This window comes from Lontra canadensis, unplaced genomic scaffold (genome assembly GCF_010015895.1).
Source record: "Lontra canadensis isolate GAN:19392208 unplaced genomic scaffold, GSC_riverotter_1.0 scaffold41, whole genome shotgun sequence".
Lineage (NCBI taxonomy): Eukaryota > Metazoa > Chordata > Mammalia > Carnivora > Mustelidae > Lontra > Lontra canadensis.
In genome coordinates this window covers 2,454,819-2,481,129 of record NW_022631035.1, presented here as the reverse complement: position 1 = coordinate 2,481,129, position 26,311 = coordinate 2,454,819, and the positions used below count along the sequence as shown (strand labels likewise).

At 62.1% G+C, this 26,311-nt stretch overlaps 2 protein-coding genes across 3 annotated transcripts; both read right to left on the bottom strand.

Annotated features, from left to right (window-relative positions):
• Positions 1–284: 284 nt before the first annotated feature.
• On the bottom strand, positions 285–2,935 carry CBX8 (chromobox 8). 2 transcript variants are annotated; one of them, XM_032870447.1, is made up of 5 exons: positions 2,762–2,935; positions 2,326–2,369; positions 2,080–2,145; positions 1,883–1,949; positions 285–1,452 (listed from the first exon to the last, which is right to left on the bottom strand). In XM_032870447.1, exons 1-5 carry the CDS (start codon positions 2,828–2,830, stop codon positions 541–543), a joined length of 1,158 nt encoding a protein of 385 aa, XP_032726338.1. In that variant the 5' UTR covers positions 2,831–2,935; the 3' UTR covers positions 285–540. The 2 variants fall into 2 exon arrangements, with proteins under 2 accessions (XP_032726338.1, XP_032726337.1); XM_032870446.1 differs by lacking the exon at positions 2,762–2,935 and having other exon boundaries at positions 2,326–2,561.
• Positions 2,936–17,842: 14,907 nt separating this feature from the next.
• LOC116875510 (collagen alpha-1(I) chain-like) lies at positions 17,843–24,083 on the bottom strand. The gene is made up of 6 exons (XM_032871075.1): positions 24,015–24,083; positions 22,403–22,510; positions 22,207–22,346; positions 21,229–21,311; positions 19,005–20,759; positions 17,843–17,940 (listed from the first exon to the last, which is right to left on the bottom strand). Exons 1-6 carry the CDS (start codon positions 24,081–24,083, stop codon positions 17,843–17,845), a joined length of 2,253 nt encoding a protein of 750 aa, XP_032726966.1.
• Between the last annotated feature and the right edge of the window lie 2,228 nt (positions 24,084–26,311).

The window sequence follows — 26,311 nt, the reverse complement described above, 5'->3', positions numbered from 1 at the left end:
TTCTGATTGGGGAGCCCATCTTTTGTTGGCCTGGTGGGCCAATGGGAAGAGAGAGAAAACCCGGGTCCTGCTTGGTTCCAGGGGTCTGCCACCGGGCTGTGGGAAAAGGGAGGAGGGGCGAGGTGGGTAGGCTGAGTCCCTCCAGACACCATCAGAGGTCCACTACCCAGGTCCCCAACCTCCCTAGTGCCCTGGGTGGCCGAGAGGCGGCGACTCAGCCCGTCTGCCCCAACTAAACCACACTAAGTCTTTCTCTCTCTCCTTGTTTAAATAAAACAACTTCAAGAGTTGAAATATATATATTTAGATATTTTTTCTTAAATAACATATTTACATCTAATAGAAAATATAACTCTAGAGATAATCTTTCCAACCAAAACTGAAGGGAGGGGAGGAGGAATGGAAAGGGCTGGGCATGTGAAGTTAGGGACAGGACCAGCCAGAAGGCTGCCCCCCACCCAGAAATAAAAAGCGTTATGCCAAGTTTGCGCTCCCACTCTCTCTCCTGCTCTCTCGTCCTGGGATCACCCACCCAGCAATTCATCTTTTCTCTTTAAAAAAGCCTTGGTCCGTGTTACTTTCCTTAATGGTGACGGTCAAAAAGTTTGAGGTCACGTCGGTGACCACCACCTTCTCCAGATTGGTCAGAGAGGGACTCCACGACTCCTCCTCTGGGTCCCCCAGGATTCTGGCCACTGGGATCCTGGCGATGAGGGAGGGCCTTCCCCCCTGGGCCCCCATGTCCCGATACAAGCCCCCCACAGAGCCGGGGGTGCCTGAGCCATGCCGGACCCGGGGGCCACCTGGGTCCATGGTGCCCTGGCCTCTGGCCTCCAGGAAGGTGGCCCTGTGCTTTATGACCCTGGCCGGAAAGGTGTCCACAGCCAGCTTGCCCGTGGCCTCCGCCGGGCTGGGGTTGGCCACACCGCACTGGGCCAGGTCCGAGTCCTGCCTCCGGGCCAGCTGGATCACGCTGTGGCCGGCTGGGAACTTTCCTGCCCCAGAAGGGGCCTCGTCCAGCTTCCTGCCCTTGAGGTAATCTCCGAGGCCATCGCTGGCTTCTCCCAAGGGCCTCTGCGAGGGGTCCAGGAGCTCCTTCCGGGGCTTGGGGCCTCGCTTCTTGGAGCTGTCTCCGGGTGAGCTGGGTTTGTCATCCGTGCGGCTGGCACCCCGCTCCCGCTCGCGCTCCCTCTCTCGTTCCCGCTCCCGCTCACGCTCCCTCTCCCGCTCTCGGTCTCGGTCCCGGTCCCGGTCCCGTGGGGGCTCCACTCTGCAGGTGCTGCTAGGGCTGCTGCTGCTTCCTGGTGGGGACAGACCCATGTTCCGAAGGCCCTCACGAGCTCGAGAAGTAGAGGCCAGGTCCTGGGGGGCGCGTCCAGGGTAGGGGATCCGGATGCCTCGGGCCGAGTCACTTCGGAACTCGTAGGTTTTGGCCTTTGCCTTGGCCTGGGCCTGCAGGAGAGAAGGCATGTCAAAAGCAGAGCAGGGCCCCCTGCCTACTTTCCCCCAGGACCCCTCTTCCAGCAGGGGCCTTCCTGCTTCACCCTCTGATGCCTCAGAATTTCTATATGGGTGGGGGTGGGGCTTAGGGGCTGCAGTCTGGGGGACGCACTGGAGAATTCGTCTGGAAGCAGCCATTGCACCAAGCACACTTCTTGCTGGTACTGGATTATATGTCAATTGGGGATGGCCGTGGGCACAGTCCTAGCAAGGCTAAGCCCCTTACCCCAAGACACCCCTTGGCGCCACCACTGACCAGGCGACAGCCTGTGTGGGGGCTCCTTCCTACATTATAAATAAGCAACATGATGGGACACCCCAAAGGTCCATAAGCCCTCAGGTGGGCCACGTTGCCGCCCACCACCGGGCACTGCCATCTTACCTTGAGGAGGAAGGTTTTGGGTTTGGGTCCTCGCTTTTTGGGGCCATAGAGCTCCATCTCCCGTTCCCTAGAGAGAAAGGAAAGAGAAACGGGATGTGTGTGTGTGTGTGTGTGTGTGTAAAGAATCTAGTGGCACTCCTGTCCAGGCTGGACCCGTGTCCCTAAGTTGAGGGTCTGAGCTTTGAAAGGGCCTGTACCTTTCCTCAAAGGCTGCAAGCAGGCGGGCATCCAGGATGTTTTCTTCGGGCTCCCATGTGCTGTACCTGGAGGGAATCAGGAAGAAGTGGGCGTCAGTCCCGGGAGCAGGGAAAGAGCGGCGGGTGTGTGTGTGTGTCTCTAACTTTTCTTGCATTGTGCTGTATTTCCACGTAAAGGGGAAAAGAGGAAGAAAGAAACCTCCCGAACAACAGTCTGGGGCTGAGAATTGCATATAACCTACTTACTTCTGCGACCAGCCCTTCCATTTCACGAGGTACTCCATGCGTCCCTGCGGATGCAAAGGGGAAAATGCGTGTGTGCAAGGGGAGAAATGCATGACGAGGACACAAGAAATACATGCAAAAAATGCATGCACCAAATGAATGCGCGAAATCCCACCGCGAAAGGCACGCGCTCGCCGCATCACCCCTGCACGAAACGCTGCACAAAGTGCATGCACCGGCATCCATCCCCCCACCCCGCCCCCCACCCATGCAATCTGTGCATCGCTGCAAGTCTAAGGAAAGCGCCTGGGCTCAGAGCCGCCGCCGCCGCCGCCGCCACGGCCGCGGCCGCTGCTGGGACCTGGGGGAAGGGAAGCTGGGCTGCAGCAGGGGGAGGGAACCCAGGCCGGGAGGGGAGGGCTCGGCCAGCCTCGGTCCGAGGCCCGGAGGTACCTACTTTCCGTATGCGCCGCTTCAGGAGGGCTTCGGCCGCGAACACCCGCTCCCCCACCGCTGAAAGCTCCATGTTGACTCGCCGCTTCCCCCCTTGGCCGCTTCCAGGAGCAGAAAAGCAGCAGCCAGCGCACGACAGACCATAATACTCTCCCGCTGACGTCAGTTCTCCTCCCCCTCCCGCGCGCCCGCTCCCTCCCCGCCCCCCTCCCGCGCGCCCGCTCTCCCCTCCCCTCCCGCCCAGAGCTTCCTCCGGCCCCACGTGTTGCTAACGACGTTGCTAAAGCGGAGCGGCTGGGGCCTGCGCCCCTGCGCGCTGATTGGCCGAGCTCCGGGCCACGCCCCTCTCCCTTTCTCCCCCGCGTTGCTACGTGACCCGCGTTCCAATCGCCAGGGGGCGGAGTCCGAGGCTACTCCAGAGACAGAGCGCGAGGGGGGGGTGGGGGCCGCCGCCGGAAGTGACGTAGAGGGGAGGGCGGGCCCGGCCGCTGTCAGTCTGCGGGGCTGGCGAGGGGGCCGTCCACCCTCTGTCCTCGCCGGGGCCCCCTCCCTCGCCACCAAGTTGTCCCTCCGGTGCTCGGCGTCCCCCAGGGCTCTCGCTGGAACCCCCGCGGTGGTGTCAGCCAGACCCCGCCCCCTCGGCAGACCCCGGCCGCCCCACACCCACCGCCTGGACTCGCGCCCTCCCCTCCCCCCCAGCCGCCGCCCGCACCGCACAATGCACAATGCACAGGTGCTGGGGTGCCGCGGGTCGCGCGGGTACCCCGCAAGCCGGCCTCTCGCCCCGGACCCGCTCCGCTCCCGGCCCCCTCCCCCTTCCGCACACCCGACCCTCGGTCTCCATGACAACGGCCTCCCCCGCCGCCGCCAGCCCCATCCTGCTAACAAATCAATGTGCCTGTGTCTCTGTCTCCTGTCGCGCGGCCCTGCCCTCGGCCACCCTCGGGCCCTGCGAGTCGAGCTGGGCTCGAGCGCTCGCTACCAGCTCGGAAGCCGAAGGCAGACCTAGTGGGCACCCGCGGTCCCCGCCCGAGCCTGCCTGCGCCCCCAGGACCCCGCGGGGGACGTCGCGCGTCCTCTCCCAGACCCGGGACCCGTCCCCGACGCCGGCAGCCACCTGCCCCTGCTGCCAGTCCGTGCTGCTCGTCCCCGCAGGCCCCGGCCCCGCGCGTCGCCAGCGCCAACCCCTTGGCAGGGGTCTGGGTGCGCTGGGGGAGGGCGCGGACGACCACCAAGGCAGAGTCTGAAGCCCGGCTGGGGTTGGGACCAGGGGCTGTGGGGGCGTCCGGCTCCCCGCGGACCCGAGCGACCTGCGGGGCCTGCGCGGCGCACTTCCTGTCCGGGGCTCTTCCGATGTGTGCTCCTCTGTTCACTCGGCCAGAAGAGGCCAGGAGACCCCGAGCGGGAAGTGGCGGGGGCATCCCAGGGTCCCGAGCTGCTTGAGGGACAGGGGCTCTCGGGCGAAGATGGCGGGTCCAGGAACAGGGGCGAGGGCCGGGCCACGGACGCCTGCACGCACACACGCGCGCACAGACCCTTTGGCTCAGCTCGCGGGGAGCCGTGGCTGGGGCAGCGGCGCGGAGAGCCCCAGTCCCGGCCCAGCTCTCCCGACCCTTTTCTCCTACCGCCCAAGCTGCAAGTCACAGCGCCCACTCCTTGGGACCCACGATTTAGTTAAAATATCCGTAATAAACTTGACTGGAAGAGATTTCCCTTGACGAGGGGGTAGAGTGGGAGAATGGGGAGGGGGAAGAGAGAGAGGGGACGAGAAAGAGAGAGAGAGAGAGAGGGCGAGCCAGGGACTCTGACTCGACAGGGCAGGGAGCCCGGAGCGGAAAACGGGCCTCGGGTCCAAAGTTAGGTGCGCGGCGGGCGGCGGGTAGCGGCGCGGTCCGGGGCGCGCGGGACCGGCGTGGCTCGGAGCCCACCTTCTCTCCCACTCCCGGCCCCCGGCCCTGGAAACGCGGGGTCCCAGGCTTTGGCCTTGCTCCCAGACTTGACAAGGTGGGCGCCAGGTGAAAAGCCCCATCTCCGGCCGTTCTGTCTTAACGAACGGCGCGTTGGCGACGGCCACATCGCCCCGCCGACCCGCGCGGGCCGCCCGCGAGAGGCCGCCGACGGCAGCGTCCTTCATCATAAAAAGTCATTCCCGGTAACAAATAGTTTCGTTGGCCCGTGCCAGCGATACAGCTGTTTCTGTTTAAGCTTAAATACTTTCCAACAGTTTGGGCAGTAAAAATAAAGTCGGCCTCAGCCGCCTATAAGTGTCTGGTTTCCCCGCCCAGAGAAAGCCCACCCTCCGCCCTGGGCCCGGGTCGCCCTGCACGCCCCTCCTGCCCCCTCTTGGCATCCGCGGGCCGCGGTGGGCGACGCGGCCGGACCGCCCCAGTCCCGCACCGGCCGCCGGAGGAGGGTCGAGGGCCACCTTGGAGGCCGGAGGGAGGGAGCCTACGCGGAGCGGCGGGAGGACCAGACCCGCCTCGCCGCCCGCCCTCCCCCACCCCTCGCCGGCGGCCTGAGCCCGCACTGAGTGGAGGTTTCCCTTCAGATAGGGTTTCTGAAGCCCCGTCCCCGGGAGTTGTGTTTGCGTTGGGTGCCTTCACAGACCCGGAGTTTGCACGAGGCGTGCAGAGGTCGATGGTTTCAGTTTCACGCTGAAAAAGTTCGCGTTCCTCCTGCCTCCCAGGGTTTCTCTTTCCTTCTTCCCCCCCCTTCCTTACTCCCTTCCTTCCTTTCCTTCCTTCCCTCCTCTCCTTTCTCCTTCCTTCTCTCTCCTTTCCTCCCCGCCTCTCTCTTTCTCTCTTTTCCATCTTTGCCTACATGCCTCTGGAGCTTGCAGCGGGGAAATGCAAACCCTGGTGTGGCCATGCACGGCCCCTCCCCAGGAGGGGCACTGAGAAACGCTCCCCTTGCTTTCTTGCTGCACGTTTCTGCCTTTCTTTATGCCTGGTACTGACAACTCTTGTTCTGAACAAAATTATCGCTTCTGGGGTGTCTCAGTTGGCAAACATCGGGAAGTGCTCCTGCAGAGCCCACAGCAGAGATGGAACTCAGTCCAGAAGGGAACAAGAGATACAGAATAATCTTTGAGATCAGACTGAGTCCCATTCTTTTCAGCAGCAGATGCAGTCCTGCCTGCTGACCAAAGCCAACCCCAAGGTGGGGTGTTACCCCAGCTTGGCACCCACCACCAGCTGTCCCAGATGGAGCAGGGTTACAGAGAGTGGGAAAACAGGTCACTGCAGGACCTCAAGTCTGGGAAGGTTTGAAAACGGAGAGGTTGCCGTGTGAGAAATGGGCTGGTAGTGAGGCAGGACCCAGAGCTGGGGCCTCCCCGGTGGGCACGAGGGTGCCTATATGTGCCAAGAGAGGGCGCTAGCCCTGGGGGTGGTGGAGGCATCATTGGGGCAGAGGGGGCAAGGGTTCTTTCAAACTGGTCTGCTGGTGCCCCTGTCTTAGAAACCAGGACATGGAATCCGCTCCTCACTTTCTTACTGAATGTCCCTTCCTGAATCATTCAACTTTCGCCACCTCCCTTCTTTCCTCCACACAACTACTTTTCTCTTTCTAAGTTAGATAATTGTTTTCCCATATGCACCCCTGGGAGTAAACAAAACAAAGGTTCAAAGAACTAGACCCTTCTGCTTCTCATCCCACTGCTCCGCTGCCCTAGGCTGTGGCTGTCAGGTTGGAGTGCGCAGCCTCTGCAGTAAATAAGGTAGCTGCTTCCTATTACTTTAGCCCCATATGGCTGCAATTTGAGTGTCTTTGGAGACAGTGCTTGTGTTGGGGGGGGGCACGGGGGAGTGAAAGTGGAAATCAAATGCTCTCAGATCGCATTTTTATGAAGGAAATTGTCGGCGATTCTCTTAGCAGCCTTCCCTCCACCCCTGGTTCCTGAGATGAGCTGCCCAGTTTCTTTGTTTACGGAAACACAGGCGCCCGCCTACCTCGGGGCACCTGCTTCCCCAACCCCTGGGTCTCTAGCCCAATTCTGCGCTCATTTTGGTGACCTGGGAACACAGTCCTGATGTCCGTTCCCGACAAAGGACCTCTAACCTGCTCCCCACACCTGAGAGCCCGCGAGCCCTCCGCCCCAGTCTCTGGAAGGTGCTCCCACCCTACACTCCATGTCATCCTCTCATTTGAACCTGGAGACCACCTTAGGGCCAGGGGACCTCTTAGACCTCCCTGTGCCCACTGCCAACGGACTCAGCGCCCAGGGAAGGGAGGCCCGAGGCCGGCAGGGTCCGAGGGGAAGGAAGGGGAGGGGCAGGCCAGGCAAGGCGCTTGGCTCCTGGGTCGCTGGCCAGACCAGCAAGCCTGAGCGCGTCCTCTAGCTGGAGGGTGAGGCTGAGCCTCAGCTCGTTCACTGGGAGCGTTTCAACTCCACAGCTTGGCGGGCGTCGGACCTGCCTGGTCTTGGCCACGACGCAGGCGGATTTGGAACCCAATCGTTCCCTTCAGGAGCAATGGTGGGGCCGGCTGTGAAGCAAGCACGGTGGCTCTGAACCGTGGCGGAGTGGGATGTGGCCTCACGTGCGGCAAAGAGACCAGTGGCTTACTTTCGGTGGCCCCAGAACCCGATGGGCATCCTCAGCCTCTGCCTCCCCAACGCCCAAGCCAGGGCCCAAACCTGTGGATCCCTGAATGCCTGCTACTGGGGGAAGCTGCGGGAGTGACCCAACACCCTGCAGAGAGGTCCCCACGACCCAGACGGGACATGCTGACCAGTGACCGGAGGTGAGGCTGCCGAGTGTCGGTCGGCCTGAGCTGTCCCTACTTCCCGTGAACTCCCAGGAGCAAGAAGTTCCACCCCCTTGTCCCACTTTCTCCTCCCGAGTAGACCTTCAGACTCTTCTTGTTAGAGAAACACTAGAACATGCGGCACAGGCTAAGAGGGGGGCTGACCATGTTCCAAGAATTACCCACAAGCCTGCACATACCCGAGGAGCCACGTAACCTTTGACTTCGGCCCCTTGAAATCACATGAGCTGAAATGAAGACTCCTGACGTCCCCCTCCATAGAAGGAATAGCGGCCCCTCCGAGGCGGGCAACATCCCTTGAACACTTGTGTGACACCTGCACGGTATCAGTTAAGATTCCTAACAACTGGCAAGATCAAGTCCATTGTTCCCATCTTATAGAGGAGGCACAGCGAGGCACAGAGGCCAAGTAGCCTGCCCAGGGGCACACAGCAGGTGTCCTGCCTGCGAAGTCCTAAGCCTGGATCTCTCTAATATTTCACATCAGGGGCTTTGGACCCTCTGGACATTTCAGCTCCTCCAGGGCTGAAGGAAAGAATTCAAGGTAAGAAAGGACCTATGGGACCTCCTGGAATGGCCATAGATGAAGCCAGGGGTCTCATCACCGGACTTAGCAACGCTGTCCTGCTAAGCAGGGATACTGCTCTGGGCCCTGAGCAGAAAAGATGAGACTGGAACAAAGAAGTGAGTGGGAAGCAGTCCTAGCAGCCCAGTGGACTGAGCTCCGGGCTAGATGTTGGGGGACGTCTTTGTTTTCCCTTCATCATGGAGCACGGCAGTGGCTAAGATTGTGGGCTCTAGGTCCAGCCTGCCTGGATTCAAATCCACTTACTAGGTGTGTGCCCTCGTGCAAGTTCCTTAACCACTCTGTGCTTCAGTCACCATAACCATAAAAACACCAGAGTGTTCACAAACTTACTCCACAGGGTTCATTTTCAGGCCCAGGTAAATGCTCAAATTATTCCTCACGGTTGTTGCTATGATTTGTGCTCTGGGACCAGGTCAGGGTAATAGGACCGGATGGGTCTGGTTCAGGTGACCTCCTCCCCATCCCACCCCACCCCGCCCTGCCCAGAACACAGTGTCCGCCTGAGCTGTCCCTAACTTCCCATGAGGGGCACACGCGACGAGGGAGCTGGGTGCTCACTGGCCTTTTCGGGGAAACCGACTGTGTACTCCTCAGTCTAGACTGGCCCCTTAGGGCATCTGCTCCAGGACGCATCCCACCAGGTGGTCTCTCTGAGAAAAGCACCCGAGACCAGGTGCGGAGACAAGGCACACTGCGGGTGCCGGGTGGCGGGAGCACGCGCAAGGAGCCCGAACCCGCACGCATGCGCTCACGCGCGCCGCAGGGTGGACACCCCTCTCCCCAAATCCTCTCCAGAAGACTGTCTGGCGTTGCTTGCGAAATTCAGCTCCCGGAGCCAGGAGGCACCCTCGGCGGGTGGGGTGCACGGGGGAGATGGTTGTGCGGTGCGCGGGGAAACCCAGCGGCTGCACCCCCTGTATGGGTCTCGAGGAGTGGAAGCGTTGCGGGGGTGGGGGATCGGGGCACTGGGTTCCCGCCGCTCCTCTAGAAGGGGCTCAGACCCGATGGTCTAGGCACAGCGGGGCAAGACAGCGAAAGGCTGGAGGGCGGCGGGGTGTGGCCGCAGAGCAGCCTGAGACAGGTGGGTGGTTTAGGGGTCAAGGCCTTGGAGCCCCATCCAGGAGGAGAGCATTGCCAGAAGTCTCTTGGCCTGGGATGTCCGGGGCGCGCAGACTCTGCTGCTGCGTCGGCCCTGGCACTGACGGCTCGACCCCACAGACGGCGGCTTGTGATTCCGGATGCCCCAGGGGGCGAGTCTGACATCGGATTCTGTCTGGACGGAGAGAGCACTGGCCTCGCGGTTACGCGGCACACGGTCCCTGTTCGCCCCTTCCCCTCTCGTGACCCCACCGGTCGGGAAGGCAGGGAGCACGCAGCCTCCCAAGGGAAGACTCCGAGGCGGAGCTGGCCGACAAGTGCTGGCATCACGGCCCGCGCTCAGCGAGGTCTCCTGGCTCCCTGAACCCGACTTCCGCCGGGGTTGGCACCTCGGGAGCCAGACTTGCCGTCGGCTGGTCACCGCCTCCTCCTCTCCAGACCCCCGCGCCCCAGGGGATTCCTCCGCCCGGGGGAAGTGGGGACGCCCAGGACTCTGTCTGGAGCTTCGCGTTCTTTCTCGCTTCCTCCCTCGCCCCCAAGCGGAAGGAATTGAAGTGACTTTTGCTGGGACTCCCGGGACCCCAAGGAGTCCCAAACTGGGGGTCCCCCAGCCGGCGCCACTCCTTATTTGGATGTCCACGCTGAAAAGAGCCCAAGTCCGGTCTCCCCTTTCAGGGGCCAAAAAGTTAAGGTGCGGGAGACTAGCGGGTCATTCGAGGAGGCCCGAGGTGGGGGCCTCCCGGGCGACCCGGGGAGCAGCGGCGTCCGCCGGCGCGCCGCCCTCCGCGGGACTGGGCGGAGCGGGGATCGCGGTGGCCGAGCCGCAGGCCCGGGGGCAGACGTTCGCGATCCGACGGAGAAAACGCGGCAGAGCCCGCGCGGGGCCGCCTTCTGCCGGCTGGACCTCGGCGGAACTGCGCGTCCGCGGCCCGGGTCGCGGCCCCTCCCCGCAGCCCGGCGCCGCGGCTCCCGTGGGGCGCCCCCCGCCTTCGCCGCGGGGCGGGGGACGCTGTCGGGGGCCAGACGCGGCCCGGCGGGCGTCGAGGCTGCGCGACCAGAGCGCGCCGGCTCCGCGCACGCCCAGAAGCCGCGTTGCCGGTTCCGGGGCTGCCGGAAAGCGCGCGGCCAGCGGCGGCTCCGTCCCCGCGCAAGCGCCTCACCGCCCGGGCGAGACCCGGGGCTCTCCGGCCGGCCTCGGGCGCGGGGCAGCTCGGGCCCCGGGGGAGAGCGCAGCCGGCCGCCGGGGCCGGGACCGCCGAGCGGGAGCGCCGCGACGCCCGCCCTCCCGGCGGAGGAAAGCCTCAGACCCGCTTCCCCGCCCGCTCTAGGAAATCAAAGTCAGGGAACGCGGTACCGTATTTACCCGCGCAACTTCCTCCCTTGACATTTTGCACTCTCGAAGTTGGGGCACAAGTAATTATGCAAACATCTGGGGCTGTCCTGCGCCGCTACCCGGAACGGTCCTTATTCATCTTGAAAGCCGCACGCCCTCATTTGCATAATAATGGCTTATCTAGAATAACACGGCAATCAGAGGCAAAATTAATTTTCTTTTCTTCAGCTAGTCCTTGAGATCCAGCAAACGGAGGCTTAAGGCAAGAAAAACTGATTTTGTAGAGAGTGTAGGGTTCTTGACCAGGACCCGGCAGAGATGAAGTTTAGTAGGGGAAATTAACAGCTGAGTTTCTATTATTTTTCTACTGTCAGCCTTGGAGTTTAGGTACTTTTTGGCCAAACGGGTGAAGGGCTGAGCCTCTGTGAGAGCCGCCAGGGACACTCTATTCCCCCAACCCCTCATGGGAGGCTGGGGGGCCCCCAGAAACCAGATCAGCATGGCTGTGGCTGGGGGGGGTTATTGGAAGCGGACTTTGACCGTAAGGCCGGGAGGAAGGTAGACACTGGCCGCTGTGGGTTAAGGAGGTGCCTGGCCACCCAGCACTCTGGGCCTTCGGTCTGGCCCCGCCAGAACTCCGTTCCCCACCCTTTGGACAGACCAGAGGAAGCACTTCCTTGCTCTGAGATTGTCGCCCTGCTGACTGGGGCAGAAGTCTTTGAATTCAAAGCAGGAAAAAAAAAAAAAGGGTGTGTGTGGGTGGGTGGGTGGTGGTGAGGGCATTATGTGCAGGAAACATCTTTTATACATTAAAAAATCTTTTTGATCTTTTTTAATATGAAGAGGAGTGGGAGGGAGAAAATCCACAAGTAAATATGGTAAATGAATTTGTACCAGAATTGTAATTGCCGGGCCACTTTCAGGGCGATTCTGGGCTCCAGAGGATCTTTGCTGAAGAACTAGTACCCGGGGGAGGCACTGTCTCCCCTCCCCCAGTAGACAGTGCAGAGGAGCACAGAGCAAAAGGGCGGGAGACCCGCCCATGACCCCACACCCTGCTGTGGACAAGAACCCCCAATCTCTTACCAAAAGGTGCAAGTTTTATGTTTATTAAGGAGGTGGTGGCGACTCAGGCTTGTCACCAAGATGCCACCATCGTGGTCACTCCTTATAAAATAATTCTTAAGTGTCTTTTAAAATCAGATTGCAGGAACAAGGCGGGTGAGGAATTGCTGCGAGGTGGGGCAAACCTGCAGAGACGGGCTGGCAGGAGGGAAAATAGGCAGAGAATTAGTCCCACCCGGCAAGGACTGGCCGTTTCAGCAGGAAGGAGGGATGGGGCCACCAGGACGTGTGGGGGTGCGGGAGGGGCTGTCTCTGGAGACTGGGGCTGCTGGGTCCGCACAGAGAGTCTTCACTCCGTCTCCTCTGCATTCATTCATGCTGCCTTTTAGATGCCATTTCTATCCCGACATCTTTAAGCCTCCGGGGGGTGCAGACCCACCCCAGAAGTATCCTGTTGCTTCCAGCGGTGTGGGAACGATCATGGCTTCTTCCCTGGGGGGGAAGGACACCCCTAGAATACCCGAGCACACATATTCTGGCTGCCCGGAGACTTTTCCCAGCTGCGAACCGCGGGGAGTTGGGATCCCAGGCCGCCCGATCACAGTCCCAGGCTCCCTTTCTCCTCTTCGTGGACCAGGGAGGGCACGGAATGAGGAGTGGAGAAAGGGGCCAGCCAAGGGCCCCGCAGGGCGCCGTCACTTTCAAGCTTCCGAAACCCCTTCAGGTTTGCAGGAGAAGGTCTCCAGCCAACCTCGTTCTCCCGCCAGCTCCGGATGTCCTAGCAGCCTCCGGGCGGTGGGTCCCAGGACTCTACTCCCCCTTCCCGCCCGCCCCCAAGCTAAGAGGAGAGGTTGGACCTTTTGGACCCGCAAACAGCTTCTCCCCCTGAGGGGGGCGCCGCCTGGCCTGCAAGGGCCGCAGGGACGGCTTCGTTTGCCCCAGAGCGGGAGCCCCCTGGGCCCCTGGGCGCCCGGAGCACGGAAGAGCCTACGCTCAAGGGCGCGGGCGGGCTGGGGGTGCGGGGCGCAGGGCTTCAGCCCTGGAGCGGCCGGCGCAGACCCCCGTGTGGTGCGGCCCCGTCGCGGGGCAGCGGGGTGGGAAGTTTTCCTCCCGGACTCGGGAATTTCTAAGAGCGAATCCCTCCCGGAGTCCCGCCAGGCGAAAAGTTCACCGTCCACTTTGCCCCGCTCGGGCCGCGCGGTCCAGTGAGGTGAAATGCGGAGGGCGGGCGCGGGGCGCGCGGGGGACCGCAGGGTCTAGCGGGGCTTTACCCGCGCCTGCACGGCTCCGCAGGGCCCGGGGTGGGAGTGAGCTGGCGGCCACGCGGGGGTGCGAGTCCGAAGGAGAGGGCGAGCGGCGAACAAGTGCGGGGGGAAGAGAAAGGGAGGAAGGGGGAGGAAATGGGAGAGAGATGTTTTGGGGGAGATGGCTCGAGCCCCAGACTTAGTTTCTTCTTCTACCTGTCCACCGTCCATCAGGTACTGAGCGCTTGTGGGCTCACCCCGGTGTCCCCTCCAGCTGGGGCTCTCAACCCTGTCCAGTCCCTGTTCCAAGTTCAGCGGAATCCAGGAAAGCCCCTCCAGCGCCTGCACCTTGCCAGAGCAGACCCCTCTCTGGAAAATCAGTATTCCCACCCGCCAAATGGGCAGGTTCTTTCCCATTTTGTTTGCTTGACAGACACCTGTAATGGATCCACATGGAGAGGATTTTGACTTTCGGGAAAGCAGAACTCTACACTACAAACACACACACACACACACACACACACACACAGCTGTTTTTCCAAGGTGAGGAAAGGGTCCCAGGCTGATTCCTAGAGTAAGGCGCACTTCTTCTAGCCGCTGTGGGTGCGGGCCCTGACCCTCCTGGGAGGAAAAGATGCTAGGGCTGTCGACACTGCTGCTCTGGTGAATGCTCAGGGAAACCAGCCTAGGGATAGACTCCTGGGTTCTGGGTGGCAGCAAGGGGTGGGGCAGGGCTGAGGGTAGAGCCGGGCAGAAGCTGGAGAGGCCAACAGGAGGAATTCATGGGAGAGTAGGGAAAAGGCTGGAGCTCACACCCACCAGACAGCAGCCCAGGGGAGCCTGCCAGGAAGTGTTTGGGAGTACCTGTTTTTGTGTGCATCAAATGTATGTGATGTTTTATGGTCATCTGTATCCGAGAGCCTGGTGCCCAGCCTGGCACAATAGGGTCTGCTGGAATGGTGGGAATGGACGGGTGTAGCTACCATCCACCAAGCAAGGGCTACTGAATGCCAAGTTCTGTCCTGGATGCTTTCCGAACTCTTCACTTTTATTCCTCATCACAGCATCTAGAGGGAAGCTTTACTGACTTCATTTGAAGATGGGGAAACCAGCTCAGAGAGCTTAAGTAACTTGCCAGTGACCAAGTTCAGCCACAGGACAGGGTTTGACCTAAGTCTGTCACCCAGGAGTTGAGGACCTAAGAGGAGATTCTGGGCAGAACCCGGCTCCGCTGGGAGACAGGTACGGCCGGCTGTGCTGCTGCTCTGAGTCATGGGGCTTGGCATGAGAGAGCCAAGATAGTGGGGAGCAGGGAGGGATGTCGCTAGCTCTTGGACTTCCTAGATTCTGGCAAGACCAGGAGCCCAGCAGCCTGGAGCCCGAATCCGACAGTTTTCCTGCCTCTAGTCCCCGTCCTCCCCAGCCGCCCTGACGGAGTGACTGGCTGCCATCAAAGACTGTCAGTTCCAAGCACTGGAAGAGCCAGTCTGGCAGCCACCACGGGACTCCCTCCTTGCACCGGCTGTAGGGCTGCTGGACTCCCAAACCACGCTGATATGCAGGGCTGTGCCCCGGCTACCACTGAGATGCATCTGCATAATCCAAAAACTCATGGATCGGGAATTCAAAGCTTTGGGTCCAGCCCCAAGCTTGCTCTTTCCTGGCTAGCCGAGTTACCTTAGGCAAGTCAGTTTCTCTCCCCCGACGTCAGCTTCTCCCTGTAAAATGATCATTCGAAGCCAGATAACCTTAGAGCAGCGCCTGGTTCCCACATTCCATAGGCGTGGGGTCATTCAGGGAGGTTTATCGGGATACCAGAATCTTTAGAAAATGCTTGCTAGCCAGGGATGGCTGACCGCTGGCCTGTCACAGAACCTCAGCCAGCACGCCAAACCCCGGAGGGTGCAATTGTCTGGAAAGCGCGGGGACTCCTACCCAGAGCAGGTGCGTTCCTGTCCCAGCTGTGCGGGTGTCAGTTTCAGTTTCCCCAGCGGTGATGCCGGGCACAGAACTACGGAACACCTAGTCAGGGGGCCCAGGAAGGCAAGAGAGAGAGAGAGTCCTGGAGGAAGCTCTGGGTGCATGGACCACCCCTCCAATCCCTTCTCCTCCCAACCTCCGTCAAGGACAACAGAGGGCATTATTTTCCCTCCAGCTCCCTCACCAGCGCCACGCTGCTGGAGGCATTGCCGCAGCTCGGACTAATTCCAGGTACATTCTATAGGTGGCATCATGCTACTGGAAATGGCCTCTTCAGAAGGGAAAGGTTCTCTCCGTGGCATATCCAGGCACCGGGGAAGCCAAGGCAGGGCAGTACAGTCCCACTCCAAACTGGCTGGCGAGGGGGATCTTAGGCACCTGTGGAGCACGTGGCTGGCAAGGGTTCCCTCGAACTCCAGAGGCTCCTGACCCAGGAGCATAGGGTTCTCCAGCATGAACACCCTGCTGGTAAGCCAGGGGTCTGGGGAAATCTCGCCTGCTACGGCAAATGGTGGGAGAGAAAGGCCTTAGCCCCAAAGATGGTGTGTGTGGCGGGGGGGGGGGCTGCTGGGGGTGCTATTTGAGATTTCCAACAACATTCACCCACAACGGGAAGCTGTGCTGTCCTGGCGGTGGGGGCACAGGTCCCAGACTGAGGCTCCTCCTTCCTTTCCAGACATCCTGACCAGGGGCCACTCCTGTGACCAGGAGGAGTTTGTTAAAGCCCCTCTCCTGATCAGTGAAGGGACTGGCCAGAAGTGGGGAGGGAGAAGGCAAGCAACCTGCTGGAGACAAGACTCTGGGGTCCCCAGGACCAGCAGGAGCCCAGATGCCAGAGGTTGCTGTGCTGTCCCGGGGCTCCACCCTGCGGCAACCTCTCCACTCAAAGAGACCTCCTGCAGCCCCTCCCACCTTCCGTGGTCTGATCCCGCCTAATGGGCCCATCCGGTAGGTGGATCAGAGACCTGTGGGGCTGGTCACTGCGGGCAGCACGCTGCCTGACCTCAGGGAGCAGGGACGGTACAGAGATAGCAGAGAGATGACAGCGATGCCTCTCCTTTCTCTCTTTCTCTCTCGCCGCCGGACTGGCTCCAGGCTGCCCGCACCAGCAGGGACACTGATCCCGTGTGTCCTCGCTGCCACCGCTCCTGGACTCCCCACCACCCTGTCCCCACGCAGCTTCCAACCTCAAGCCCCGGCCTGGGCTCTTGGCCAGGCCTGACGCGGAGGGGATCGGAGAAATGGGGCGCGGGCTCTCAGATGACTGCATGATGGACCAGGCCTCAGGAGACAGCCGGAGGACCCCAACCCCCAAATCACAGTCCAGATCTCTTCCCTCCCCAACCTTCGCCGCCCCACCCTCGGCGTTGGGCTCGGTTTCTCTGGATTCTGGGCCTTTGCTCAGACTCAGCACAGACTCGCGTTTGTTACTATTTTTTTTTAAACAAAAGCAATTAGATTTCTATCTCAGCTCATTTGCATTTGCACCTCGGAAACAGTACGGGGGGCGGGGGCGGGTAGGGGAGGAAAGGAGGGGGCTGCCTGGCGGCGGCGGGCGACTCCTTCTGAGCGCCACAGCTGGCCCGAGCTGCCATTGCGCCGTCCACATCTGGCGCGGCCGCGCGGCCGCAGCGGCCCTCTCCCGCCCGCGCTCGGAGCCCGCGCTCCGCTGCCCGCTCGGCCGCGCGCTCATCGATCGCCGGGGCCGCGGCCGGGCGAGCAGAGAACAAGGTATAGCCTGTATTTAGGTTCCTGCCCTTATATGGCGATGTGCGCGAGCGCCCGCCGAGCGGCCTCACCATATAAGGGCACGCGGCGGGCGCCGGGCTGAGCTGGTGCGCGCTCATTGGCCCGCGCGTCTCTCAGCAACCGGCTCTCACGAGTGGAAAGGAGCCAGCCGCCCCCGCCCGCTCCCCGCCCGCTCCCCGCCCCCTCCCTTTCTTTCTCCCCCGGCCTCCCCGCCTCTCGCCTCGGCACCCCCTCCTCGCCGACCCCCGTTTTCGCCTGCACCCTCTCCCCCAAGTTTCTGCGCGCGGTCGTCCCCCTCCCCCTTCGCCCGGCTGTCATTCTTTTCCTCCGGCTCGGCCTGTCCTCGCCCCGTCCGCGCGCTTCCACATCACACCCCACGCACCCCCTCCCCAAACCCGGCGGACGGCGGCTGAGGAGCCGGAAGGCCCGGATGCGGGAGGGGAGCTGGAGACCGGGGGTGTGTGTGTGTGTGTGTGTCTGTGTGCGCGCGCGCGCGCGCGCGTCGCTACTGCAGTGGCCGCCGCAGCATCAGGTCCACGGCGTGCACGCAAGCGGCTCTGCGAGCAGTCCGAGTCTCCCCCACACGCGCACACATTCACCTCCCCCGCCCCAGAGGTCATCAGAGCAATTAGCTGTCAAGAAATGTGCGTGCGGGGCTAGGGATGTGCTAAACCACAGACAGCCCTAGGTACCGCCAAATTACCATTTCCCGGGGTTTCCCTTCGGGCTGGATTTCTGAATGCAATCATAATAATGATAAATCGATGTCTCATTTAAAGGTTACTTAAAAAGCCTGCCAATTGTTGAGGGGAAGGGAAGAGGAAAAAAAAAAAAAAAAAAAACCTGCGTGCGGAAGGGAAAATGCTCCAAAAGAGCCATTCTCGGGTTTCCGGGCAGAACGCAGCGGAGCGGTCGTTGCGGGATGCAGGTCAGGTGCCCAGCTCTGGGCCCACCCCCGGGGTGGGAGCCCGCGGAGGCAGAAGACGTCCCTCTTCCTCTTGGCATGAGGCTCCCGTGCGCCTCAAACTCGGGCAGCGGAGGCACCACGGTTCCTGGGGCGCCCCTCGCCCCCTCCCTCACGCTCAGAGGCGCGCGCACGCGCGCGCGCGCACACACAGGTGTCCGGCTGACCCCTCCCGGGCGGCCGCGGGTGCCGCGGCGCCGGTCTTCCTAGCGACGCCGCTGCGGCCCGAGGCGAACCCTTGGGAATTCGCTCCTCTCCCCAGGGACCCAAACAGGAACGCTAAGACAATGGGTACCCTAGCGCCCTGGGGACTTCGCTTGTGACCGAGCTCGCCTCTCCAGGGCAGCCGCCTTGCGGAGGCGCCCAGCGATGCCCCCTACTGGGAAGCCTGAGCCTGGAACACGGCGCAGGTGGGGGTCGCACAGGAGGCGGGCTTGGGTGGGGGATGGGGAACGGGGCGCGATGACCGCCTGACCTCCGCTTCGTCTGGGGCATCTTTCCCTGTCCTCGCCCTCCGTTCCTTCCAAACCTCAAATTTCCCCAACCTGGTCCCTCCTGGGGAAAGGTGGCGGAGACGGGCACTGCCAGGGAATGCGGGTGCGAGATTGGGAGGGCGCTGCCTGCTGGATCGAGTCAGCTTCGGCCGCCGCCTCCTCGCTGCTTCTGCGGAAGGAAACTCTGCGGCCGCCGCAGCCCTCGGTGCCAGCATGGATCCCTTCTTCACCTTGGCTGAGATGCGCGGCCACGGGGTTTTGCCTCACAGAAAGCACCAGAAAGCACAGCACCGCACCGCCCCCCCACCACGCGCAGGGACTGAGGATGACCTCGGGGCGGGAGGTTTGCCTAGGTGTGCGCCCCGCGCTGCACGTGTGCCATGGAGACCTCTCAGAGCTCGGGAAAATCCGTGGGTGCCGGGACGCAGCCTCTCAGTGCCCCCGCGTAGCCCGCCCCCGGCCCGTGCCTGCCCACGCCCAGTTAGCCGGGTGGTTCCTAGTCAATCCCCATTCCCAGGTTCTGTGTGCTCAGGTACATGGATGCCTTCGTCTAGCGGAGAGATGGGGGCGCAGGTCCCCAGGTGTCCTCCGACTTCGCCCCGCACCGGGACGTGCCTCCTTACGTGCGCCCCTTCTCTACTCTTAAACCCCAAGAGCAGGAGCCGCTCTCCAATCTGGAAACGCCTTTACCTGACCTGTTGGCTCCTGGTCTCTGCCCGCCTATTTACTGAATTTGAGTTTTCCTGCCAGTGGTAGTGAAATCGCTGGGACCGAGGACGCGGTTGGCGGGAGGGGCGAGAGAGAAACTTGCAGATGGGGAAAATAAAGCCCCAAACTTACAGACACACCTCTCCCCGGCGTCCGACCGCTTGGGGCTGGGTTCCTCCGGGCTGAGAGAAGGGGGGCTACGGGACCCTCTCTACTCCACCAAGTGGTCCCGATCCCGGGGTCCGACCTCACACACGAGCCCTCGGCTCGCACTTTTCGTTTATTCCCCAGGAACCCCAAGCCGGGGACTCCGGGGGCAACTTCTTCCCCTGCTCTAGTGCTCCCCTCGGCCCTGTCCCGAGTTCGCGCCGGGGACTCCAGCTCGCCCCGGGCTCCCCTTGGCGCCCAAAGAAGAGTGCCTGGGCCCGGGTGCCTGGGAGCCGCAGGGCGGCCGCGGGCGCCCCCGCGGCGGGAGCTGCTCTCGGCGGGGCGGAGGCGGGGGTCGGGGAGCGGCTCCCTGCGGAGAGGAGGGTGGGCGCGCGGCACCTGCCGAGCTCCCGCCGCCGCTGCAGTTCATGGCGCCCGAGGATCCACCCGGATCTTCTCCGCGGAGTTCCGGGCTTGGGTCGTTTTGTAGTCGGCACGCGCACGGCTTTTAATTTAATTTTCATTTTTCTGCGGGGGGCGTCGAGGCGGGCCCGCCCAGCTGCACCGCCGCGAGGGGGTGGGGGCGAGGCCGGGGAATCTCTACTTGGGCGGGGGCGGCCCGCGGTCACGGAGGTCAACAGCCCCATTAGCATTTCCCCACCCGGGAGCCGCGACCCCGGGAGGGCTCGGGGCTTGCAGAGAGGGGGCAGGGCGAGAGCACCCTCCGTCCCCGCACCGGCCTCCTGCCACCGCCCCCCCACCCCGCGCCCCTCCGCCCGCAGGTAACCGCCCCTCCCCCGCCCCGCTCGCCCCCCGCTCCGGCCGCTGCGCCCCCTCCCGCCCCAGCCGCCCGCCCCCCCCATGACCCGCTGCCCGCCGGGGTCCCAGCGCCCGGGCGGAGAGTCCCCGGGCGAGGGAAGCGGGGCCGGGCCGCTGGGGGCCGCGGCGCCCGCCCCCCGCCCGTGGCAGCGTGGCGACTGGCGCCGCTTTGGCAGCCATTTTCTGCAGCTGCCGCGGCCGGGGCTCTGCGGAGGGAGGCGCAGGCGGCCGCCGCCACACGCACGCGGCGGGGACCGAGGGGCGCGGGGTCGCCGGCTGGGGTGCGGGCCGGCGGCCGGAGCGGGGGCGGGGGGCGCGCGGGGTCGCCGGCGCCCCGCCCCTCCCCCCGCTGCAGCGCCGGCAGAGCGGGGCCGCTCCGCGTGGCGAGCGCCCGCGATCCCACCCTTTCCCCGCCATCTTGTACCCGGGCTGGCGCCTTCCCAAAGCCGAGCCGCCGCAGACAAAGCCCGGCCCCGGCCCACGGGGGCCCCTGCAGCCCGCCCACCCGCGCCGGGCGGCCTGGGGGCCCCGGGGCCCCTGCCCTCGCCCTCGCCCCCCCTCTCGGGGGGCGGCCGTAACCCCCCCCAATCCCCAAGGGGGCTCCGCGTGCGACGGCCACTCGCGCGGCGCCGGCGGGTCGCCCGGGACCCCCCCTTCCACGCTGGTCGCAGGGCTGGACCCGAGCCCTCGCCGCAGCCCACCCTGGTTGCGGGAAGGGGGGGTCCCCCGCGCGCGGCGGTGGCGAGGGCCGGGCAGTCTTCTAGCTCGGAGTTCCTTCTCTCCTCTGATTGCGTTGCTGGGGGGGTCGCTAATCCGGGAGCCCCCACGGCCCCCGCGTAGCGCCAACCCCACGCCCCCGTCTTTGCACCGAGGAACCTCAAAGAAGACCGCAGCAGGGGCGGCTCTCGAGACCCCCCTAGCTGCCCAGCAGCTGCTGCAGACGGGAAATTGGGCTCTCCATTTTCTGGGATGGCAGTGCTGTCTCGCTCCAGCCCCCCAGCTTGCTCGACCCCTTCCCTCAATGCCCCTGCACTGGACTTCCAGACTTAGGGCGTTGTGGGGTGTCTGCGGGAGGGGGAGGCGCCCCTTCCTCAGCCCAGACAGCCCGGAGAACCTGGCGCCTGCCAGCCTGGGCCATCAGTGCCTCGATTGTGCGTGGTAGGAAATTTGAAGACTCCATTTTCCCATCCTGGAGGCTCCAGCGCCCGCAGCCACGTGGAAATGCCCACCAACCCCAAGGACCAGTTGAGTTTCCTCAGAACTGCCCAACCCCGTGGTAGCACAGGGCCACCGGCTGTGGTGCCCTCCTTCCCCTTGCACCCACCTGGTCCCCCGGACACCCATGAGTGTCTGACTGGAAGGGACAGTGGGGGACTAGGGAGCAGGCTGGGAGAAGGGGGTGACTCCTGCAAGGTCATTCCAAAGGCTAGTGGCAGAGCTGGACTCTTCTTCACACTCCCCTGCCCTCTTCCTTCTTTCACCGACCGAGCTCAAAACCCAGGCTCGCTGTGCACCGGGGGCGCCCACCTTGGCACTCTTGGCCAACACCAGCCCCGGAGGGAGGGGCTGAGCAGCAGCGGGCTGGGGGGCGACCAGCCTGCAGGCATACCCAGGAAGACCGCGTTTCCCCCACTGGCCGCCTGCTGTTCCCCCACTCCGTGGGTCGCCGTGGAGGGTGGAAAACAAAGCATCCCAGGGTGGCCTCTGGTGCCGCTGGCAGGGTTCGGTCCTCCCCCACCAGCGCCGGCCAGCCCGAGTGGATTCCGAGCCCGGCTCCGGAAACCAGTCTGACCACTTCGCCCATTTCCCAAGCCTCCTCGGGCTTGGGCGGCCACCTCCCAGGGTGGAGTGAGTGTAGCTCGCCGCAGCCACGGCTGCCCCTACCATGAATGGATTTGCCCAGAGGGCGAGCAGCAAAAGGACTCTCCCGCCCGCGTGCTGAAGGCCTTCTGGCCGCTCCCCACCGGGTCCCCCCATCACAAAACCCCGTGGTTGGAAGCTCCATTCCCGGGCCACATCGCCTCCCACCCGCAGGGTTATCCACGGTGGCCCCGATGACCCCTGCCAGAGCTGTCTCTTGACCTCTCCCTGTGCGTGGTGGCTGAGGCGCTGGCTGCCCTGGGGGCACTTACAGCCAGGTTGGGACACCGAGCTGAGCCCCAGCAGGAGGTGTTGGGCCATTAGAAGACGGGCTGCTGCGTGGGGTGACGAAGTACTCTCTTACAGGACCGAGGTCGAAGGGGAGGGAGGGATCTCCAGGGGACAGTGGACCGGAGGCGGGAGCAGCCCGGCTGCGGTGGTGGTGGCAAGGGTGGGCACGTGGCCCCGCAGCCCACCTTGGGCACGTGTTTCAAAGGCTTCGCGTGCAATTCACCAGATCTCCCCGGGAAAGCGACTGCTCTCCCACGTCTGGTCGCGGCTCCTGTGGATGAGAAGCCCCCGGAGGGCAGGGATCCTGTCCCACCCATGTGACACCCGCGCTGGGTGCCCACCAGCTGCTTCTGACTCTGGGGTGGTGATGGCGCATGGCCAGGGGCTTGGTCTGGGCCAGGTATGGGTCTCTTCTGCAGACGCATGGGGTGAGGAGGGAAAACGGCCTGCCACCGGCATCGCTGAGCCTGGGGGCCAGGAGCTGTGGAAGGACAGGCAGGCACGGGGCGGGGGGGGGGGGGGGGGGGCGCCGCAGACCTGGCGAGTTTTCATGCCCGGCTGAGGCCGGGGGAGCCAGATTCGTGGAGTCAGCAGGACCAAGGTGAGGCTGGTGCGTCCCTTCTCCAAGCTCCCCACCTTGCCTTTCTGGGGACAGGGAGAGGATAGACAGCGCCCAGAGGCAAAGTTGGTGTTGTGCTGGGGGTCGCTCCGGGACCAGCCCACCCCGCTCTGTGCCCTGCTTCCCCCACAGCAGTTTACCTGGGGAGGGGACAGAGGAGCGCTGTCTGCCCGTGGATCACCTCCCCCTCCTCACTAGCCAGGCTGAAAGATTTGAAAAAAGCAGGTGGGAATGGGGGAGTAGGAACAACAAGAAAAAGGCAACCACACTCGACCCCATGCTAGGAAGAGGCTTGTTCCCATATGCAAGTGCTGGGGGGTGGGTTTCAGAGGAGCCAAGGGTGAGGGTACCGGCATAGTTCAACAGACAGTGACAGGGTGGGGTTTGGGGGTCAGCCTGGCTGGCTGGGGAACCTTCCCGCCAAGACTGCCCCCCAGAGCCCCCAGCACTTGAAGCCCTGACCCATGGGCTGAACCCCCATGAAAACCGAGGAAGTCGCAGGAACTGGATTTCAGAGTGGGTAAGGAGGAGGCAAGCAGGATACCTACCTGGGATTCCGGGGCCACCTGTGATCCTGGGAGATGATGGAAGGAACTCTTGCTTAGGTCAGAGCTGAATTGAATGGCATCTGGGGTCTCTACCCTCAAGGTCCCAGGGAACAGAGAAAACAGAAGCATGGCCCACGAGTGGGTTTGAACCCCTTCTCGGTTAGTGCCGAATTTCTGCAGGCCTCATGTTTCATCTGTACCACGGGGCCATGGCAGGACCCCGGTGAAATAACGCAGACGCTGGGCACCCAAACTAGAATGGTAGTGGGGAGGGGAGCCTTTACTTTCTTTATTTCCTTTTTTCCCCAGAGATTTTATTTATGTATTTATGTATTTATTTATTTATGTAGAGCATGTGAGCAGGGGAGGGACGGAGGGAGAGGGATAGAGAGAATCCCAAGCATAGGCTGATCTGAGCACAGAGCCCCACGCAGAGTTAAATCCCACAACCCTCAGATCATGACCTGAAGGGAAATCAGGAGTCTACCTCCCAACCAACTGAGCTACCCCAGGCGCTCCTGAAAGCCTTTCCTTTCTCTAATAGTGTCTGTGTCCTGGGGCACCTACCTGGTGGCTCAGTCATTAAGCGTCAACCTTCGGCTTGGGTCATGATCCCAGGGTCCTGGGATCAAGAGCCCCGCACTGGGTTCCCTGCTCGGCGGGAAGGCTGCTTCTCCCTCCGCCACTCTCCCTGCTTGTGTTCCCTCTCTCGCTGTCTCTCTCTCTCTCTGTGTGTCAAATAAATAAATAAAATCTTTTAAAAAATAGTGTCAGTGTCCTTATGGTTTTCTTTGCCATCATGATTGTGGAAAAACTTCTATAAATTCCCCATCGGTTCTTCACACTGTTCTAGACCCTGCACCAAAGACTTGAAGAAGGTGCCTGCAGAGTCCCATGGGGCACCAGCAGAGAAGTGTCAGAAGGAGGAAACCGATGTCTCTAAGAATCAACTATCATCTCTCTCCTCTGTCCACCTCCTCACCTTGGGGGAACCACAAGATAAAGCATCAACCCCAGATTGTTCTCCTTCTGCGTAGCGCATGAAGGCCATCCACTCCAGCCCACTCACTCACTGGCTTCCCCGCTCAGTTAATGGGACCCCATAAAACTTTCCTTAGGGCAGCAGGCAGCGGAAGGAGGGCAACACCCAAGTGAGTAGAAGAGAGAATGTAGTCTCATTGACGACCACCTGAGGTTGCCTCTAACCGAAGGGGCTGCTGGTTAGGAAGGGAAGCATTTGGGGACATTTTTAGCAGGAGGCCTCTGGGGTTGTAGCCGGACTGACTAGATGGGGAAAGAATGAAGGCACCTCCTAGCCTCACCTTTCTGCACAGTAGGATGCTATTAACCTCAGAGACCATTCTGATCATCTGGCATCCTAGAAGTGCTTCCACTCGCTCTCTCAACATCCACCTCCCCGTCCATCCGTCCACCCTCCTAGGTATTCCAACGACAATCTGCTGGGCATTTCCTACATGCCGGTCAGCCCGGCGCTGAGAGCTCAGGGGCATTCTTATGAATAAAACAGACTTGGCTTCTGACCTCGCAGAGCTGAAAGCCTGGGGTGAGAGGTGAGTAATAGAAAAACCATCCATCCACCCGATGCGATTTATAACTTTGATGAGTGCCATGAAAGGTAAGTGTTGGGTGGTACTGAGAGCATCTAATGGGGTAATCTGGGGCTGGGGGCTGCAGGAAAGACCAGGATGGAGGTTGCCTGAACCACACGGGCTTCTGATTCAGGATTTTTAGGGCCAGCAGCTCAGCCCGTTGAGGATGTAAGCAAAGCTTGAGCATTCTTGGAGTAGCCATGGAAATAGAACTACCGGGAATGAAGATGACGAGTAAAGAACCTCTTACCGGCTTGTGGTTGCAGGAGAGAAGAGGCTGCAGAGAAACCCAGCTGTGAAGAGGGGGAGATCCTTGCCTGGTCTAGAGGCCAGATGTGGTCACCAGTGGCCTCGCGTTCTGGAGGCCACTGTGCCGCCATGTTCAACTTGGGGGGCCTCCGGAGGGCTGAGCCAATTCTGGAAAAAGGCAGGATTATCTGGATCTGAACCAGAACTTGGGCAGGTCCCATTCCACACCAAGGTGACTTCTCTTGCCCCAGTCGGCCTGGAGAGCCAACCCCAAAGTGCAGGGCCACAGGCAGAAGGGCTGTTCCCTCACGGTCTTGGATGCCTCACCAGCGAACGTGTGGGGCCCAAGCATCCTCGTAATTCACCTGTAAAAGGAGGAGGCGGTGTCCTGGAGTTTCCAAGGCTCCTTCCAGCTCCACCCTTGTGGTGACTCTGTGGCCCCAAGAGCTGATCTCTTCATGGTGTTCATCTCAGTTCACGGCTGGAGCCTCTGGTGTATGGGTAAGGTTGTGGCTATGTTATCAGTCCCCCAGGGGGACATCCTGGCAGGACCATTTTTGTGTCCGAAGACCCCCTTCGGCAGCCGTGTGGAGCTGGGTGAGGAGCCCGCGCCCCACTACTCACTCCCTCTGTGATCCTAGACCAGGTACTTGACCTCTCAGAGCATCTGTTTCCTAGTGGGGATAATAATAGTTTGCGTTCCATCCGGTTACTGCAAGGATTAAAAGAGACGAATCCTCTAAGGCTTTTCCATAGAGCCTGGCCCGGTGACCATTCTATAATTGTGAGTTCCTGTCATCATCGGGTCATGGGGGAACCGGGCAGTGGTGTTCATCCGGGGCTGGTGTCACCCTGGGCACTTCTTCTGAATTCGAGCTGATGATGAACGTTGTCAGAGGAGAACAAAATGGCCTGGCAAGCTATGACAGACATGATCTCTTTGGTAGCAGAGAAGAACCCTGACGAAGACCGAGTCCGGTAACTACAGACTGGTTACGGCAGTGGGAGAGGCAGGGACGCGTACCCTGCCTCCCGCTCACATCAGCAGGTGGGAAGTCATGCAGGGGGACCCGTAGGGCAAGATGGAGCCCACCACCACGCCTGGAATTCTGGATACGTCCTCTGTCAGCCTGGTGGAGGCGTCTCACCCTAATGGGGATGAACGGGGAATCAGAGACCTCAATGAGGGCTCCTCTGCCCCCATGCTAATTTCCAGGTAGCTGTAGGGCTGCCGGCGAGCGGAGGGGTGAGAACCATCTCGTGGCTGCTGAAGGTTCTGTGTTTGCGGTTCAGCGCAAGGTGGGGAGAGGCAGGAAGGGCTCCAGCTTCTGGAGGTCCCGTGAGAGAGCCCGCCACCCCACGCTGGGGAGGGCACGAGTGAGGCACCCACGCCTGCCGAGTCCTTGAGGTGCCTCAGGAA

Excerpts from the sequence above, each read along its gene's own strand:
- CBX8 (XM_032870446.1), bottom strand. The coding sequence starts at position 2,546 with ATGCCGGTGCATGCACTTTGTGCAGCGTTTCGTGCAGGGGTGATGCGG. Across the intron at positions 1,950-2,079 it reads CTTGCAGCCTTTGAGGAAAG|GGAACGGGAGATGGAGCTCT; the intron begins GTACAGGCCCTT and ends CTTTCTCTCTAG. Across the intron at positions 1,453-1,882 it reads CCAAAACCTTCCTCCTCAAG|GCCCAGGCCAAGGCAAAGGC; the intron begins GTAAGATGGCAG and ends TCTCTCCTGCAG.
- LOC116875510 (XM_032871075.1), bottom strand. The coding sequence starts at position 24,083 with ATGGCCTTCATGCGCTACGCAGAAGGAGAACAATCTGGGGTTGATGCT. Across the intron at positions 22,511-24,014 it reads TATCTTGTGGTTCCCCCAAG|AAAGGCAAGGTGGGGAGCTT; the intron begins GTGAGGAGGTGG and ends CCCTGTCCCCAG. Across the intron at positions 21,312-22,206 it reads CCCAGAGTCAGAAGCAGCTG|GCTGGTCGCCCCCCAGCCCG; the intron begins GTGGGCACCCAG and ends GTATGCCTGCAG.